At 49.6% G+C, this 19,441-nt stretch overlaps 1 protein-coding gene across 1 annotated transcript; it reads right to left on the reverse strand.

The window, feature by feature from the left end:
- Window positions 1-242: 242 nt before the first annotated feature.
- LOC142261039 (uncharacterized) lies at window positions 243-16,511 on the reverse strand. Its single transcript, XM_075332085.1, has 3 exons — window positions 16,379-16,511; window positions 16,182-16,295; window positions 243-2,406 (listed from the first exon to the last, which is right to left on the reverse strand). The coding sequence occupies exons 1-3, from the start codon at window positions 16,509-16,511 to the stop codon at window positions 1,121-1,123; spliced, it is 1,533 nt and encodes a 510-aa protein (XP_075188200.1). The 3' UTR covers window positions 243-1,120.
- Between the last annotated feature and the right edge of the window lie 2,930 nt (window positions 16,512-19,441).

A 19,441-nucleotide genomic window follows, 5' to 3' on the forward strand; every position in this document is an offset into this window, starting at 1 on the left:
CCGTCTGCCGCCCGCACGGGCACCCGGCCGCACACCGCACCCGCCCGCACACGGCACCCGCCCGCCGGCCGCACACGGCACCCGGCCCCACACAGCACCCGGCCGCCGCCCGCACACAGCACCCGACTGCACAGCACCCGGCCGCCGGCCGCACACAGCACCCGGCCGCCGCCCGCACACAGCCACGGGTACCCGGCTGCCACCGCACGCGAGCACAGGTACCCAGCCGCTTGCACGCAGCCACAGGCACCCGGCCGCCCGATCGCCGCACAGACAGGACCCCTAGGTACCGCTATATTCGGATTATAAGACGCACCCCTATTTTCCTCCCAAATTTTTGGGAGGAAAAGTGCGTCTTATAAAGCGAAAAATACGGTAGTTTGCTCAATTCTTCCCAAGATGGCTGTTAGATACTTACATGGTGAAGTCACTTGCCAGCATCAGAAGAGAACACCGTGCACCGGAAGAGCAGAGGGATGGGGAGTATAATCATTTCTTTTATTATGTGTGCAGTGTGATGGGGAAATATATACTGGCATGGACCCATGATGAGGGCTATATATATACAAGAATGGGGACATATATACTATGACAAGAATCATATATACCAGGATGGGATAAAGATGGGCAATATATATACCAGGATGGATATACAGTATACACAAGGATGGGAGACACATCAACAGTACCTGTAAGGGGCCCAGGATGGGTGACATCAGTACAGAATTGGGGGATTTTATCCCAGTAACAGTGTCAGCAGCAGATCCCCCCCCCATAACAGTGCGTGATGACCACATTTTTTGTGTCAATCTTTTCCCCTATATTATTCCTTCAAAACCTAGGTATGTCTTATGGTCCAAAAAATACAATAAGTTTAAAAAGAAATAAAATGGTTCTTTTCCTCACAAATTCTTCCTTGAGCAATTGTAGCCAATATTTTTATAAAACCCTTTGAATTATAGTACATCATGATGGCTTCTCCTGTGTGACTCATCGGACAACAGGATCTGATTAGTCTTAAAAACATTTGGCAAATTCTGAAAGCAAGAATGGCTGCTCCGCTCTGTTGGTTTTCTGATGGTCGGCAAGACTTGATTTACCAGTTAAACATTTCAATTATTCACAACATGAAAAAGGTTCCTTCCCTGTGCGGCTTCTTCACATGTTTAACAAGACCTGATTTACTAGTAAAACATTTCCCACATTCTGAACATGAAAATGGCTTCTCCCCTGTGTGAGATCTTTGATGCACAACAAGATCTGATTTCTCAATAAAACATTTCCCACATTCTGAACATGAAAATGGCTTCTCCCCTGTGTGAGATCTTTGATGCACAACAAGAACTGATTTCTGAATAAAACATTTCCCACATTCTGAACATGAAAATGGCTTCTCCCCTGTGTGAGATCTTTGATGCCTAACAAGATATGATTTCTGGATAAAATATTTTCCACATTCTGAACATGAAAAAGGCTTCTCTCCTGTGTGTGATCTTTGATGCACAACAAGATCTGATTTCGCAATAAAACATTTCCCACATTCTGAACATGAAAATGGCTTCTCCCCTGTGTGAGATCTTTGATGCACAACAAGAACTGATTTCTGAATAAAACATTTCCCACATTCTGAACATGAAAATGGCTTCTCCCCTGTGTGAGATCTTTGATGCCTAACAAGATATGATTTCTGGATAAAATATTTTCCACATTCTGAACATGAAAAAGGCTTCTCTCCTGTGTGTGATCTTTGATGCACAACAAGATCTGATTTCGCAATAAAACATTTCCCACATTCTGAACATGAAAATGGCTTCTCCCCTGTGTGAATTTTATGATGTCTAAAAAGATTTGATTTACTAGAAAAACATTGTCCACATTTTGAACATGAAAATGGCTTGTCCCCTGTGTGAATTTTATGATGTCTAACAAGGAGTGATTTTTTAATAAAACATTTCCCACACTCTAAACATGAAAATGGCTTCTCTCCTGTGTGACATCTTTGATGCTCAACAAGTTCTGATTTCCAAATAAAACATTTCTCACACTCTGAACATGAAAATGGCTTGTCACCTGTGTGAATTTTTTGATGTCTAACAAGATATGATTTCTGAATAAAACATTTCTCACATTTTAAACATGAAAATGGCTTCTCCCTTGTAGGAACCGTTTCATCCATTTCATATTCCATATTCCTTCTGTAACTTCTATTCTGCTTACAATTCTGTGATAAATGGGAATTTTGGGCTTGTTTGAAAAACTCAGATGATAGAGCTTTCCGAGGAAGGACTGGATTTATATCTGGGACAACAGTATGCTCTTCATATGTATCATGTGGGATACTTTCACCATCTGTTATAAATTCGGAAGATATTAGAGATCCATCTGAACTCCCATTACAGTCATCTGCTAAAAATAAGCACAAAGTTATTAATTTTTAATGATATTATCTTGAAAGTACATTTATTTTTTTAAACCATAACATCAGAAATTAAATTAGGGAAAAAATTATTCTGAATCTGTTGTCCAATATCGAGATCTAAAGGCCCCTTTACACGCTACGATTTATCTGACGGTATGTCGTCGGGGTCACGGTTTTCATGACGCACTTCCGTCGTCGTTAACGACGTTATTTTGTGTGACACCTACATCTGACTCCGAACGATCTTAAAAATAGCGAAAATCGTTGATCGTTGACACGACGTTCAGTTTCAAAATATTGTTCGTCGTTTGGAACGCAGCAGACATATTGCTACGTTTGACACCTTGCCAACGACGAACAACATCCACATGACCGCCTTGGTCAAACAATATCTCGCTGAACGATGTAGCATCATTTGTGAGATGGGTACGTGTGACCGCTACAAAATGACCTATGAGCGATCTCGGCAAATCGACAATGATCTTGGTGTGTCACATCGCTAACAAGATCACTAGTGATATCGTTGTGTGTAAAGCGGCCTTAAGAGTTACATCTTTGTTAGTTTGGCTCTCCCATTCCTAGCACCAGTTCTCTGGAATGTGCTACAGTAAATAATCTGATTGATTGTCACAATGTGACTGCAGGATAATGAGGGACAGGGTGCTCCTATACTGTCCCTCACACTAGGGGACCCTAAGCTATTCTTAACCTCTGGATTACCCCTGAAGATGGAGATGCCGGAGTCTCGTGCATTACTAGTCTCCTGACTAGATCTAATCTGTGATTCCCCTGGGGAAGAAAGGGACAGGAATATGATGGAAACACAGATTAAGACAGACGGGACACATTGCAGACTCACAAAAAAAAACAGTGAGAGGCTAAGGAGAAAAGCAAGAGCAGGAAGGCAGCAACAAAAATGACAACACGGGTTAATACCACCACAGCTCACAGTAATAATGCACAAAAAACACCCATAAGTCTGGATCACAACACCTCGCCAGATCAGTATAGGTAAACTATAGCTGGCATTAATGAAATAGTCCAGCCAGCACATACAGAACAGGAGCAAACAATACTTTTTCCTCTACAGCATGTGATCACAGACGTTAACAAGCAGCCCAGCAGAGAATAACTCTTACTAGCCTGCCCAAGCCTTGGTTTGATGCCTGCGTCTCCCTGCGCTGCTCACAGACATCAGAGAAATTTACATGCAAAGTACCAGAGTCTATCATTTCAACAGATCCTGACGCTGCCATGACTGTTCGCAAAACCTGCAAACATCTCCTTGAAACATTGATCCACAACATAGACAATTTCAAAGAGGTTTTTTTCAAAGACGAAAATAAAATAAAGACAGATGCTGAAAATTCAAGTGGGTTGTCTGGGACTGTAACGCTGATGACCCATCCTTAGGCTTTGTAACCAAAGCAGGTAGCAGGGTCTTGCAGCCTGTACAGATAAACATTAGGGTTCAAACTCATCAAGACCGGTGATGTACACTGAAAAATGACGTCAGGGACTGGAGTGAGATTTCTGGCATAGGGAACATCGCAGTTTGTTATGAATTAGAGAAGAGGTGGCATCACACCCTTCTTCTGGCCAAGCTCTGCCCATTTTGGCAAAGCTGGTTAAAATTGTCGTGAACAAACACACACACACACACACACAGAGACACACACACACACACACACACCAGCCTGTCTCCTCTTCAGCTTTAGACTCCTCCAATTAAGACCTTTGGTCACATGACGTGATGTCAAAATGGTCCTTAAGCAGTCCTATAATCGGTATATAAACACTGGGGCCCCTGGGAGAAAGGGGGCCCTGTGCAATTGCCCAGTTTGCTCTCCCTTTCCCCTAATGCCAGTTCAGCAAGCCAGCCTGTCCTCTGTTCAGTTCTTTTAGACTCCTGCAATTAAGATACCTTTGGTTACATCATGTCACATGACTTTGAAGCCATCAAAGGTCCTTAAACAATCAACCTCAGAATACAACTGATGGGGTCTTTAAGAGAGTGGGGTCTTGAGAATTTGCGCAGTTTGACTCCTCCCAACGCTGGCCCTGACTGTAACTAGAGCTTATTTATGGAGTAGGGCTTATATTTCAAGCATTCTTCAAAAATCCCATAAAATTGTGCTAAGTGTTATGACTGCCCTACTGCAGAGGTTTCCTTCACTGGCTCATCAGAATCCCAAACAAAACCCCCCTTTTTCACCCGTTAATAAACACGCAACGCCATTATTTGGATAAATTGGCCAAATCAGCCCGGTTTATTAACAAACATTATAACAAATAAAATAACCCTTTATAAAATAGCCATTTTCCAATGCAAGGGCGGTTCTTGGAGCCCCAAAACCTGGCGGACACCAAGTATTGTTACCAAACCATCCAGCATATTTGCCCCCAGCTGCGACCACAAGCACGGGGGCACCACCTTTTGCCAGAAAACCGTGTCCCTAACCGACTCTCAGGAGACCCCACCCCTGGAGAGCCCCCCAAGTCCGCCAGGCAATTACCATACCAGAATAAACAAGAGGGGTGGTTCCCCATCTATCTAATGTACCACCCCCCACCCCGACATTTCCACCGACTCCAAGAACCCCCCTTGCCACCGCCACCATGAGCATTACCTGACACCTCATAATGTGAGTTACCCCACCAAAACCAGTGCCCGCTCTACTCCTTGTATGCTCAAGGCCCACAGACCAATACCCACGGCAGTCAGGTGCACACAATCTGATCGCCAAAAATTCCCCTCCCCCGACTCCAAGTCCCTGTGTCGAACTACAACTTCTCCATTCCTGGACACAAAATTTCCAACCCCCCTGTTGACATTTATCCTGGTCTTGTCGATCCTCTCCAGGGACCGAGCCCCCCGCCACACCTTTATGGAAACAATATCCGACCAAACCACCCTGAGGGTAGGGCAGATTGACCAAAGGCGGAGCAGGTCGTACCGGATATCCCATATCAACTCTCGACAGGGGCGGGCCCCTAAATCATTTCCCCCGACGTGCAACACCAGCACGTCCGGGGGGGCGATCTAATCGGGCGAACCGGTGAAAATCCACCAACACTTGCCGCCATCGCATGTCCCGCACCCCGATCCAACGAATGATTACCTCGCCTCTGGAACAACCCAACTGCCGACCATTGCGCCGCACATCAGCTCTCAGTGCCCCCCAATAAACAAATGAATGGCCGAAAATCCAGACCAGGGGCGTACCACCTATAGAAGGAAACAAAACAAAAAAGGGGGGGAATATAACAGCCGAAAATCTGACACACGCCAATAGCTACCATTAACTTAAAAACAACATCACAGGGGTTTGTTTGTTTTTTTTTTATTTTTAAAATACCCCGCCAGATCAAAACACGCCCCGACTTCCACAATAAATGGGGGCGGACGTACAGTCTGAACCGCCTCGACTCCCATCTGCCTATCCTCTTCACTGTCTCCATCGGGAGCCCCCACCTGTCAGCCTCAGTCGCTGCTCCAATGCGAAACGAATGGGCTGAAAACTTGTCCGCCTGCAACCCCAACCTCTCCAGGAATTTCCGAAAAAACGCCACAAACTGGTGTGACACCCTAGAGAATCCAGGTAGTCACAAATAGGCCCCTGCATTACACCATTCTCGCATTAGGTAACATACAGCCAACCACTACAACCTAGTCACCCCCTTAGGGATAGATAGACACAACAGTGGGCGTTGCCAGGTGGTTGGTGCACGCCCACCCAGGGGTCTAGACAGCCCAGGGCGGGAAAAAGTCAGAGTTGTCAAGAGAGTTGTCAGAAGAGTTCAAGTGGAGAGGAGGTGTGCTGGGGCTGTGTGCAGCTCCAGCACAGGAGGTGAAGTTGAACGGCACCATGGTAGGAGCTCTGGGGCCATTGGTTAGGAGGCAGACGGTGGTCTCTGTCACCAGGAAACGGGAAGACGGTTCGGTGGAACCGAGACGTACCGGGCCAGGGTCGTAGCCCGCCGGTACAGGCACGGGGAACTGACCCGGAAACCGTAGCACAAAGGGGGGTACTCGGACCCTGACGCCAACAGCCAGAATCAACTGGAGTTGGTTAATTAACCGATTGAGGCCAGGACTAGAGGCTCTGTCAAACCCAAAGTCCCTCATAGAAGACAATAGCCCACCGAGAAGGGATAGGCGGCCACCGCCAGGGCCCATAGATCCCACGGGCCAGCGTCTGCGGGCACGGCTCCTTAGGCCACATCCAGCCGGGAGCGGACTCCACGTTCCATACGGGGAAGTCAATCACCTTGAGAAACACTGCAGGAAAAGGACTGAGACCACTAGCTGGGTGCGGGACCCTGGATGCATCCGGCCGCGGCACCGGCCACCACCACCTTGGTTTAACAGAGACTCGTGTGTTCATTCCTAACTGGGAGTACACCAGCACCCTCGGCGGTTGCCATTCTCCCCTGCACTACACCCACCGGGTCCCAGGGCCATCGTCCCTACCCACGGAGGGGTTAACAGATTCTGCACAACATCTCCCCCGGGTGCCCTGACACAGCAGCGGTGGTGCCCCAGCTCACCACATACCGTGGGTGGCGTCACTAACTTAACACAGCTCCGGCCGTACATTTACGTCCCCAATCCATAAACCCCTTTTTGATTGAAGTGACCGCAGGACCCCCGGGTCCAGAGACCCTCGAGCCACCCACAGAAGGTCCGGATCCGAGCAGCGCCGGCTGCTGGCACGGGTGCGGCACACTGGTAGCTGGACAAAAACGATCCATCCTGATGCTTCAACAACGGGCCCAGGCGGTCAACCCCTAATTCTAAATACCGTTTAAAATAAGATGCTGGGCACCTCAAGGACCCCGCCAAAGCCCATAAAGTGACCCTTCTCCCACGGCCAAATTGATCCGTCTTAGACCACCGGATCCAAAATTCTACAGAGTCCCCTAAATCGACTGTGTCCGCTCCCAAAACACCCCCCTCCCAGGATGACGCTGGGGACACCAATTCGCCTATGCTCATAGCTCCGAAGAAAGCCCATGAAAATACCAATCGAAACAGAACCATTTCAAAATATGAAACACACACTCGCTCCAACTGAACACCCAGCTCTTCCAGCAGCTGGAATGACATTGGCCTCCGACTGTCCAGTCTATGAAGCCCCTTCCTCAAGCCCCTCACCGCTTGCCGAACCAGAAAATTCTTTGTTATGTCCACAACCCCCCGTAATTTCCAACCAAACGCGACCCCCGCCATATACCAATTAACCCTTGAAAAGACCACTGATCCAAAGCCATCCTACACAACCAACAAAGTAAGGCACCTACAGAATCCTCCGCAGACTCCCCTGCCCCAAATTCCTGCCTCCAATTCGTCCATTCTCTCCAAGCTGCTTCATATGCAGCCCACGTATCAGCAGCCAGTGACGCTCTGATCAGCGAGCTCGCCTCTCGAACACCAACTCCAAGAGCTCCGCCGGCGCGAGGCTCCAAAAATGATCCTACTGCAAGCGAGAAAGAGAATCAGCAATGGAGTTCTCAACCCCCGGTACATGCACCGTCACAACCCACGCATTAAGGCAAAGGCACCGCAACACAAAGTACCGCAACAAGCGGACAACCGGAGGAGATGCACCCGACAAGTTGTTAATTACCATGACAACTGACATGTTATCGCAGTGAAAACTGATTTTTAGTTGCTAAAATGCTCTCCCCAGACAGACACTGCCACCATAATTGGAAAAAGCTCCAACAACGTTAAATTCCGCGTAAACCCTGCTTCATGCCATGCCTTTGGCCACTCTCCCACACACCAACTACCTCCGAAGTAAGCTCAGAAGCCTGTACCACCTGCTGTGTCGGTGAAAAGCTCACAATCAAAATCATCTACGACTTCCGCAATCATTAGCGACCGGCCATTGTACTTTTCTAAAAAAACTTCCTCAGACTGCCAAATCCTCCCTAAGGTCCTTGGTCAGCCTTATGTAATCCTTGGGGAACGCACCCCGGATGTCGCCGACGCCAACCTTTGTGGAAAAACCCAGGCCAATGGGCATAATACGACAAGTAAAATTCAGCTTGCCCAACAGAGACTGAAGGTCCCTCGACTGTATTTTTTTAAGGCGAACAGCTGAACTCACCTCTGCCCGTAAAGCTGAGATTTTTTCCTCTGGCAGCCTGCACTCCAACACGGTATCAATCGCGATACACAAAAAATTGAGACAAGTACACGAGCCTTCTGTCTTATCCTGAGCCAAGGGGACCAAGAACCGGCCAGACAACCATTGCATAGTCCTCAACAACGTCTGACAAACTGCCGACTCAGCAGGGCCAATGAACAAAAAATCGTCGAGATAGTGAATCATTGACGAGAGATTTGCCACGTCACACACTGCCCATTCTAAAAAAGAACTGAATGCGTCAAAATAAGCGCAAGAAATGGAACAACCCATCGGCAAACAACGATTAACAAAATAGGATCCGTCCCAAAAACAACCCAACAGATGCATGCTCTCAGGGTGCACCGGCAGCAAACGGAATGCCGATTCGATATTAGTTTTTGCTAGCAATGCTCCCCTACCACATCTCCGAACCTATCTGATGGCTGCGTCAAACGAGGTATACACCACAGAACAGAGTTCCGGGTCAATACCATCATTCACCAATTAACCCTTGGGGAACAACAAATGCTGAATGAGCCAGAATTTGTTCAGCTCCTTCTTTGGGATGACCCTAATGGTGATACGACCAGATTCAGAATGGGGGGGGGATGAAAACGGACCCGCCATCCGACCACAAGCAACCTCCCCAAGTAGCTTTTTAGTCATAACCTCTGGGTGGCGCCTTGCTGACAACAAATTCTTTAACTGAAAAGGAACAACATGATGAAGGGGGGTGGGGGGATCCTGAAACCAACACGAAAACCGTCTTCCAATAACACTGCCTTGTCCCGCTTAGGGTATCTATTTAGATAAGAGGCCATCTCGTGAAGCCTCACCGGGCTCCCCCCCTTTTCCAGAATCTCCCTCTGCCTTGGGCCTTCCCTTCTTAAAGCAACGAGCCGCTCCGTGGGAGGAACCTCCACAACCGGAACACTGATGCTTAAACTTGCAGGAGCTTCCAAACTTGCACTGGCTGTCGTTAAACTGCCAGCACACCCCTGCCTTTGCTCCAACACTACCTGCCTGGTCCCCGCTCCCCCAACAGTATGTTGGCCGGCCGACTTGGCCCCCCTGTGAAAGGGCTGACCATAACGAGCCGGTGCCATAACTTTTAACCATAACCAGATATCCTTCTGATCCCATCGTATACTGGGCCGCACAGCTTTCCGCTGCCTAAATTGTTCATCATACCGCAACCAAGTCTGCCTGCCATAAATCCTATGAGCTTCCGCTATAGCATCCATATAGCAGAATAGCCCACAACAATTATCCGGCGCCTTTTCACCAATAATGCTAGCTAGGATCGCAAAAGCCTGCAACCAGTTAGCAAACGTTTGAGGGATCAGCCGCCACTTCCGCTTTTCTTCCTCCTCCTTCTTGCAATCATCCTTCTTTTTCTTATCTAAATTAAACTTCTCCAGAGGGAGGAGGGAAAAGATCTCCACGTACGCATCCTTCCAAATCTTTTCCTTCACTTCGTCTTTAAATCCCCCCCCCAAGAGGGCCCTCAAAGCAAACGTACACTTCCCTTCTGGCCCTATCATCCAAAATAATCCTGTCCCCTTCGTTATCCGTGTCCGTCTGCCCGGGAGCCGCCACGCCATTCCCAGCAGCCGCCTCACTCTCCGTCGGCCGAACAACAACAGCCGATGCTGCCACCCCAGAACTCGGTACCCACGCAGGGACGGGAGACCCGACCGCCCCCCGACTCGACCTATTCATCAGCTCCAACAAATCACGCACACCCTTCAGCACGTCGCTGAGGCTACCGATCTCAACACCCGCCTCGCTCGGCCCTGCCACCCCGAAACCCCCCATGCCCTGCGCCTGGCCACCGCAAGCCCCCGGGGAAACTAAACTAGGTGAGGACGTACAAAACATAGAGGCATACTCACCAAGTTGCGTCGGTACACGAGACCCACCAGCCGAAAATCCTGACTCCAGATGACGATCCCCTCTGGAATGGCCCCGCACGAAAGCGTCTTCAGCAGCTCGACCAGGGGGAACCTGGGAGCCTGCCATGCTCGAACCTGGTCGGACGACCAAGGAGCAGACTGGATGATGAGATGCAGGCTGGCTCGCCCCCGATGCCGCCCGTGTCCATGAAGGCGACCTCCTCCTGGAACGCGACCTTGACCGCGAAAAAGACCTTCTCCCAGGGCCCCTGCCATGCTGGCGAATTTCAACGCGGCGCTGACCTCTCTGACGACGACCGTCTCCTCCTCCCTGAAGGTGACGCGTGCCTGGACCGCGACCTCCCTGCCGGTGATGACATCCTCCGCTGCAGCGCCACACACCTGTCAGACGACTCCGACACGGCACGCGCTGACCTCCTGCCCTGGCATCGCAGACGAGGTTCCTGGATCAGACATCCTCCGGACTTCAGACCCCGGGGGCCCTGCAGCACTCACATCTCCACGCTGTCTAGCAGTCCCCCCGACTGGAGCATCGCCAGGAAGGACCGCCACCATCTTGTCGTAGCCCTGAGCAGTAGAGGCAGCTGAGCTGGTCACATGATCCCTGGAGGGACCGCCCACCTCCACAGGTCCTAGCCGCCGAGAAGGATTCCTCCCCCGCCTGCTCCTGCGTGCAGACACCGCTGTAGTCTTTCTGCGAGGAGGGTCTTTGGAGGGGCTCCTATGGCGCCGCTGAGGACCAGAAGCCACATCAGGTGAGAACCGCTCCGGCGCCCTCGCCCTGCGCGCGCTCCGGAGCGGAGGGGGGGCTCAGCGTCGGCAGCAGCTTCTGAAGCTCCCAGGATCTCCCGGATCGCTGTCCTGACCGCCGCTCCATCCTCGCCGCCAGCAGCAGCCCGAAGCTGCTCCAGGATCTCTGCCAACGTCGCCATCAGGTCGGGGGGGGGGAAAATCGAGTGACGTGACACGGGTGACTCGCCCACCCCAGGGCTATGGGACACCCGGTGCTGGGCCAGACTAGTCCGGGGGTCGTCAGTGGTGGCGGGGCCCGACTCCGTGACCCTGGGGGGGTCAATTAATATGGCGGATACTTTGGGGGTGATTAAAGTTTATAATATTCATGACGCCACCTGTGATTTGTGGCTATTAAGCCGCCGCTGCTGTATGGGGCCTCCGGGGCTGGTGGAATGGCAGCTTGGATGGTCCTGCTCCCCACAGGTGGCGCGGTGCCCCGGGGAAACTGTTGGTGCTGATGGAAGTCTATGCAGTGATGGAAGTCTATGTAGTGGATGCGAAATAACAGAGGCAACACCAAGGGTGCAGTTTCAGGTTGTTTACTCACAGTTTCTGGGTTGTAGCACACTGGTGCCTCTGGACTGCTGGGACCCACTGTCAGGGACCTCCGCCGATCCTGGGTAGACCTGGGGGCAAAAGCCGGTGCACCCTTCTATCGTGTCTCCTCTCTCGGTCGTCTTCTAGGCCTTGCCTTTGCTGGATGAACCTGGCTCGGCCTCCACTACAGCCTCCGGAAAAGGAGGGCTTTCTTAGCTGGAACTTCACCCTCTTCCCAGAGGTTCTACAGTGGGCTGTAGCCCTGGGCGCTCGCAGCCACCCTGGACCTCGGTGTTTGCCTTTGGAACGGACTTCGCTTCCTCCAGCTTCTTGGGACCGTTCCCTGTATGCGGCCTGATCCCTCCACCTGATGACTTTGTGGAACAGACCACGAGCATGAAAGCTGTCTGTGGCCCTGGAATCCTCTCTGTTCTGCTTGGTGTCACCTGGACCTAGCTGGGTCCCAGGGTCTTCACCAGGAACTCCGCTCTCTTCAGACTTTTCTTGAGGTAACTACCTCCTTCTCCTCTCAGTCTTCACTCTCTCCCTCCCTGAGTAGTGATGGGTAGTTTGTGAGTGAGTAGTTCAAAATAAACTAATCTTCAGAGTGAACTAGTTCATGTAGTCACCATCCTGACAGAGATTACTTCATTATGAACTAAACAGCAGTGGGAGGAGACAGAGAGTGATTCTCTACAGCTCCAGGAGGCTCCTGCTCTCACACTTGAAAGTAGTAAAACACTAGCACACATCAAATACAAATATAATAGTAATAATAATATTAATAAAAACTGAAATTGCACAGTAGACAGACACAGCTCATATGTGTGTATGAGAGACAGTTTTTCTGTGTGTGGTTCATGCCCCTCACCTGTCTGTGTGATAGGATCAGCCTCCTGTAGAGGATCAGCCTCCTGTAGAGGATCAGCCTCCTGTAGAGGATCAGCCTCCTGTAGTCTAGAAGATCAGTCTTGCTAAAATCTTTACCACTGGCTCCTGTTCTGTTCTCAAAATGGTGGCTGCTGAACTGCTTCTCAGCTCCCTCATCCACATTCATTATGAGTCAGTACTCTACACTACCACAGGGGGCGCTGCTGGGCTCCCTCATACACATTCATTATGAGTCAGTACTCTACACTACCACAGGGGGCGCTGCTGGACTCCCTCATACACATTCATTATGAGTCAGTACTCTACACTACCACAGGGGGCGCTCCTGGGCTCAGTGAGATGCATCAGATTGAACTAGGCTGTCCTGATTCATTCTCAATAGAACATTTAGTTCAGCAGCTCATATAGTTCACAGGTCACATGATGCATTTCCTGTCAGCTCATAGGACAGGGTGGAGAGAAATACTGAACTAAACAGCAGTGTGAGGAGACAGTGATCCTCTACAGCTCCAGGAGGCTCCTGCTCTCACACTGGCTCCTTATAGCTCCTGATGCTGGAAAAGGAGGTAGTAAAACACTAGACCACACATCAAATACAAATATAATAGTAATAATAATATTAATAAAAACTGAAATTGCACAGTAGACGGACACAGCTCATATGTGTGTATGAGAGAGTTTGTGTATGTGGTTCATGCCCCTCACCTGTCTTTGTGATAAGATCAACCTCCTGTAGTCTAGAAGATCAGTCTTGCTAAAATCTTTACCACTGGCTCCTGTTCTGTTCTCAAAATGGTGGCTGCTGAACTGCTCCTCAGCTCCCTCATACACGTTCACTATGGGTCAGTACTCTACACTACCACAGGGGGCGCTGCTGGGCTCAGTGAGATGCATCAGACTGAACTAGGCCATCCTGATTCATTCTCAGTAGAACATTTAGTTCAGCAGTTTATATAGTTCATTTAGTTCATTTAGTTCACAGGTCACATGATGCATTTCCTATCAGCTCCTCACAGGATAGGGTGGAGAGAAATACTGAACTAGATGAACTAAATGAGCTAATCTTTTGAACTAATCTTTTCAGTGAACTAGTTCATGGTGAACTAATCACCAAAATGAACTAGATTTCCAATCACTATCCCTGAGGTAAACTGAAACTAACTGATTCCTGCTTCTACTCTAACACTAGCTGTTGGTGTGGCGCCCCTGACCTGGTCAGGCACCACTGTGTACTGCACCCATGCTGGGGACAGTACAATACAGGTAATCCAGAAGGCTGACCGAGGTGTGACTACACAGGCGCATAGTGATCAGGTCTCACACATGTACCTTTGAGAGGACCCCTGGGGATCCCAGGAGGGGGAAAAGCCTTCACCTCCACTGGAATAGTGGAGGGGGCCAAAAGCCTCCATCTCCTCTCGAGGGGTGTGGTGGAGAGCCTGGTTGCTAGGTGGCGTAGGCAGGCACAAGAGGGAGAAGGAAGAGAGCAGTCTGAAGCAGAGTGGGGAGGAGTGAGGAGCAGAGAAGTGGAGCTCAGACAGGAGCAGCAGTGAGGGTCCCACAAGTGAGCCGGTTCAGTGTGCAGTTCAGGAAGAGCAGAAGTAGACTCTGGGGCTGTGGCAGTGGCTACCGACGGGGGAGAACGGTCACCTAGGAGTGCTACCCGAAATCCATCTTCAGCTAAAGAGAGAGCACGGAGTGGGAAGTAAGGAGACTGCTAGGGAGTACCAGGCCCAAACGGGTAGTAGGTCCCAGTGCAGGGATAGATCCACCTTTCCCTGCCAAACCTGCTTGAGGGGGTACTTTACACCCCCAAGATCACACTACAAAGTCCGCAGCCACGTCGCCACAGTTAGGGCCCATAGTTCACAGGAGGCAAGCAGCTGGAGTGTCCTGGCCCAGGCTACAAGCAAACGGACAAAACGAAGGGGAGTGAGGCTTCAGCAACTTCCCTGGGTGACTCCCATAGGGACTAAAAGTCGGGGTTACCCCAAACCACCAAGGGCTAAGGAAGGCGAGTCGGTAGTCACCCTCACCAGTCAGCCTGAAGGACACCTGGTTCCAGCCTGGTTCATCCCAGCTACGCCCGGGTCACTCACCCTGCCATCAACTGTGAGTAAAACCCCTGAAAGACATCCTGCTTGTGTGGAGTTATTCTGCGCCTTGTGGTACTACACTTCTACACAGGGCCCTGGGGCTTGCCTCACTCTCAGGAGGCTACTACAACTGACTGCACCCACCATCAGCCCCAGGCATCCCTTAATCTGCAGTGGCGGTCCCCACTGACCGCAATTCTGAGAGTGGCGTCACGACAAAAAGAAGATTTCCTACCTGTGACAAGGTCCAGCTACGTGGAGTCCCTGAAGGTAATGCACCGACACAGTACTTGTGGGGCTTCACATTGGCTCCTCCCACCTCCCTCTTGCTAAGCTCCAACCTATGGGAGAAGGGATGGGTCTTACGGCCCCTCCCAGCATGCAGCATGGGAGGGTAGCTGCCACTATCCCCGGTCCCTGTGTGTGCCTAAAGGCCCAGTCACACACAACGACTTACCAGCGATCCCGAAAACGATGCGACCTGATGGGGATCGCAGGTAAGTCGCTGGGAGGTCGCAGGTGAGATGTCACACAGTCAGATCTTACCAGCGATGCAGGAATAATACAGGTCGCAGTAGCGACCTGTATAACGATCTCAGCAGTCACTGTGACCCTGTCACACAGTGTCAAACACAGCGATGTGTCCTGCCCAGCAGGACATCGCCTTTGAAGAAAATGGCCTGGACCATTCTGCAACGACTGCAAAGAGATCTCACAGCAGGGGCCTGATCGCTGGTAGGTGTCACACATAACGAGATCGCTAACGGGATCGCTACTGCGTCACGGAAACCGTGACTCAGCTGCGATCTCGCTAGCGATCTCGTTATGCGTGACGGTACCTTTACAATGGGTGTAGTGCAGATTTGCCTGTGAACCGGCGTTTACTCCTTTCCTTACCCAGGATGGGACATCACACCTCTGGCTGCGGTGCAATGACTCTGTGGCGACGGAAGCCTCAGGGGGCCACACGGGGACCTTCCTCTATAGGTACCTCGGGCCGAAGTGGTGCCCCCCCTCTCTCCCTGGACATTATATATACAGCCCCCCCCCTTATTCCCTCCCCTGGCCCTATAAATCAAGCCCTTAAACTCCTGACCCCCGCAGAAAGCCCGCTCTTTCTATAACATTACAATTAACCCCTTGTTGCCCTGCAAAGGTGAGTCATGGGTCACTACGCCCATGGCTCTGCCCCGGATCCTTTCTGCCTTTTTTGGACTATGTTTAATTTTCAGGGAAACAGGGTATTTATGAACCCTCTGCAGGTCTTTGAGTTGCCATCATAACAACATAGAAAAGGCACTAGAAACAAACTGAAGGAAAGACAGAGCAGAAAGCCTAAAGATGTAAACACAAAATTAGTGCAGAAAGAAAATGAATAGATATTTCTTACACGATAAAGCTGGAGGAGACACATCCTGAGGAACATCGGGGTCTTCTTGTTTACAGTCCTGTGGGAGAAGAGGACGGGGACATCTCTCTGGTGTTGTCCTCTTACTGGATAGACCTGGAGGAGACACATACAGGGGCTGAATTCATTCCTTACATACAGATAATTATAGGCCGTGTGTATTTAGTCCTGTCTATTACCTGGTGATGTGAGGGGCTGGGGAGCCTCCATCATGACGTCCTTGTACAGATCTGTGTGTCCTTCTAAATACTCCCACTCCTCCATGGAGAAATAGACGGTGACGTCCCGACACCTTATAGGAACCTGACACATACAATGATACCGTCACCCCCCCCCCGATCCCTTCATAGCGTTACTGTATAATGTCCCAGCATTCCCAGCAGTGTCACCTCTCCAGTCAGCAGCTCAATCATCTTGTAGGTGAGTTCTAGGATCTTCTGGTCATTGATGTCCTCATGTATCGGGGGGTGAGATGGAGGCCCCGTGATTGGGCTCAGGGGTCTTCCCCATCCCTCAGACACAGGGGCCTGACAGCGCTCACTAGGGGTCTTCTTCACTACTGTGTAATCCTGGTTATGGAGAGACACAGTAATAAATCCCACTCCAGACATTTCCAGAGTCCTCACCTCTCCAGTTCTGTCCATCTGTTATTCCCATAGATAAGAATGATGTAATGTGACGTCATCAGAATCTCTCACCTCTCCAGTAAGCCGGAAGAGGATCTCTAGGGTGAGGTGTAATATCCTCTCCGCCATCTTGTCCCTGTCCATATCCATCCTGGACAGGAAATTTTCTGAAAACAGAATAAAACCACTGAAAGGATCTGATATTATAAGGACCTGAATGGGAAGGAGATGAGCCGATATTTAAAATTAATGGAGATAATAATGGAGGGAAGATATCATTTGGGTAGGAAAAAAAAATGTCAACATGAAATGAAGTAGCAAAACCGACCCATAAAAGTATTGCATCTAACATGGTATCAATGAAAACGTCAGTTCATCAAGCAAAAAACAAGTCCTCACTCAACTCCGTTGTCGGAAAATGGAGACACAAACCTATTTTTTAATGTTTTTGGTTTTTTTTACAAAAAAGTCTGATTTTTATTCACTACTAGAGATGAGTGAACTTGAAGTTCGGTGTTAGGTACAAACTCAGACTTTTCCAAAATAGTAACGTTAAGGTTTGGAGTTCGGGGGCTTTACGTATGGAAACCGCTCTCGTGTGATCAGATGTATTGTGCACCAAGAAATAAAACTGAATAAACCCGCCCTCCCCTGTTAGTGATCTGTTTATGGCTGCATGTGGGCGGAGATCCGAACTGCCAAAGCAGTGACTTCAAATAAAGTCCAGGTCAAGTCCAAGTCCAGAACCGATCTATACAAATGTTCAGCTGGACCAGCAGAAGCCGAACGTCCACGGGTCCGCTCATCTCTAGTCACCACTGATTTAATAAGAAATGTGGGAGTCTGATATTGCCGTAATCACACTGACCTGGAGAATCACGCTGACCGCTCACTTCCAGTACATCGTCAATGGCGTAAAAACAATAAAAAAAATTTATTTATTTTTTTACCACCATTTCACCGCACTTTGAATTTTTACTTAATTTTCAGTAGATTTTATGGCAAAATTAAAAACTAAATCATTTAAAGAAAAAAAAAAAACAACCAAAAAAAATCCTTCATAACCGTTTACAATGCGCCCATTGTATCGTTGGTAGAGATGAGCGAATGTATTCGCCACTATTCGGTATGCGACAAATAACAGGCTGTTCGCGACATTCGGTATCCGACGAATAAAACAACATCCGCTCCGATACTTTCATTTTAATTTCTGACTTCCTGGCGCCTGTTTTCCAGCCAATGAACACATCTGATGTTATTTTCCCTCACAGTAATGCCGCAGCCATCTTTGTTGTGGTGCTACTGTGATTGGCTCAGCCGCACAGCGTCTTGGGGGCTATATACGCCAGCGGCCATTTTGTTAACACGCAGTCATAGGGAAAGCGGTGTAGATAGACTGTATTGAGTGCAGGAGAGCATTCTTAGATCCAACTAATAAATAGTCCTTGTAAGGGCTGAAGACTGTGTCTAGTAACTGCTAGCAGCTCCATAAATCGCCAAATCGCAAATCTGTGAATGCAGAACCAGATATAGGGCTCTCTCTGTCTGTCCGTCGGTCTCTGTCTGTCTCTCCCTCTCCACCCGTCTCATACTCACCGATCACCAGTACGGCTCTGCACGGCTGTCACACTGCTCCGGCGTCTTCTCCAGCTTTTGAAACTGCCGCTCATTATTCCATCTCGTATTCACTGCTTCCCCCGCCCACCAGCGCCTACGATTGGTTGCATTCCGACGAGATCCCACATTGAGTGAGAGCTGTCTCACTGCAACCAATCACAGCCGCCGGTGGGCGGGTCTATGTAGTGCAGTAAAATAAATAAATAATTAAAAAAAAAACCGGCGTGCGGTCCCCCTTAATTTTGATACCAGGCAAGGTAAAGCCACATGGCTGAATTCTCAGGATGGGGAGCCCCACGTTATGCGGAGCCCACCAGCCTAAAAATATCAGCCAACAGCCGCCCGGAATTGCCACATCCAATAGATGCGACAGTCCTGGGACTCTACCTGGCTCATCACTAATTGCCCTGGTGCGGTAGCAATCAGGGTAATAAGGAGTTAATGGCAGCCCATAGCTACCATTAAGTCCTAGGTTAATCATGGCAGGCATCTGAGACACCCCCATGATTAACCTACAAGTTAAAGGAGTTGTCCAACATTAGCTTACCAAAAAATTTTGAGTTTATCTGTGCTGTATTGTCATATAAAACACCCCTTCATTGTTATTTTTTGTTTTCTAGCTTTTGTTCCTCTTGAATTATGACTTTATTCTCTGCAGCTCTTGGTTTCCATTCAGCTCCAGCAAACTGACCTCTTCCTGTGCCAAACCTCCCAGTCAGAGCTGGCACCGGCCGACCTCAGTGTCCAGCCCCTCCCCCTGCCCGCCCTCTGCACACAAATTTCCTATCAGTATTCTGCCCCAGCACCTGACCTGTTATCACTCTAGCATTGGAAATAACAGCCCCACATCGGGCTCTGCACCCCCCACCACATTGGGCTCTGCACCCCACACCACATCAGGCTCTGAAATCCTCCCCGCCCACACACACACACACACACACACACACACACACACACGACGCTCTGTACTGACCCCCCCACCATCGTTGTGTACCGACC

The sequence above is a fragment of the Anomaloglossus baeobatrachus genome, unplaced genomic scaffold (genome assembly GCF_048569485.1).
Source record: "Anomaloglossus baeobatrachus isolate aAnoBae1 unplaced genomic scaffold, aAnoBae1.hap1 Scaffold_203, whole genome shotgun sequence".
Lineage (NCBI taxonomy): Eukaryota > Metazoa > Chordata > Amphibia > Anura > Aromobatidae > Anomaloglossus > Anomaloglossus baeobatrachus.

Bases quoted from the DNA above. Each gene is read 5' to 3' on its own strand.
- LOC142261039 (XM_075332085.1), bottom strand. From the start codon at position 16,511: ATGTGTCAGGTTCCTATAAGGTGTCGGGACGTCACCGTCTATTTCTCC. The intron at 16,296-16,378 runs GTAATAGACAGG...TGTCTCCTCCAG, and splicing joins CCAGCCCCTCACATCACCAG to GTCTATCCAGTAAGAGGACA. The intron at 2,407-16,181 runs GTAAGAAATATC...GCTTATTTTTAG, and splicing joins GTCTCCTCCAGCTTTATCGT to CAGATGACTGTAATGGGAGT.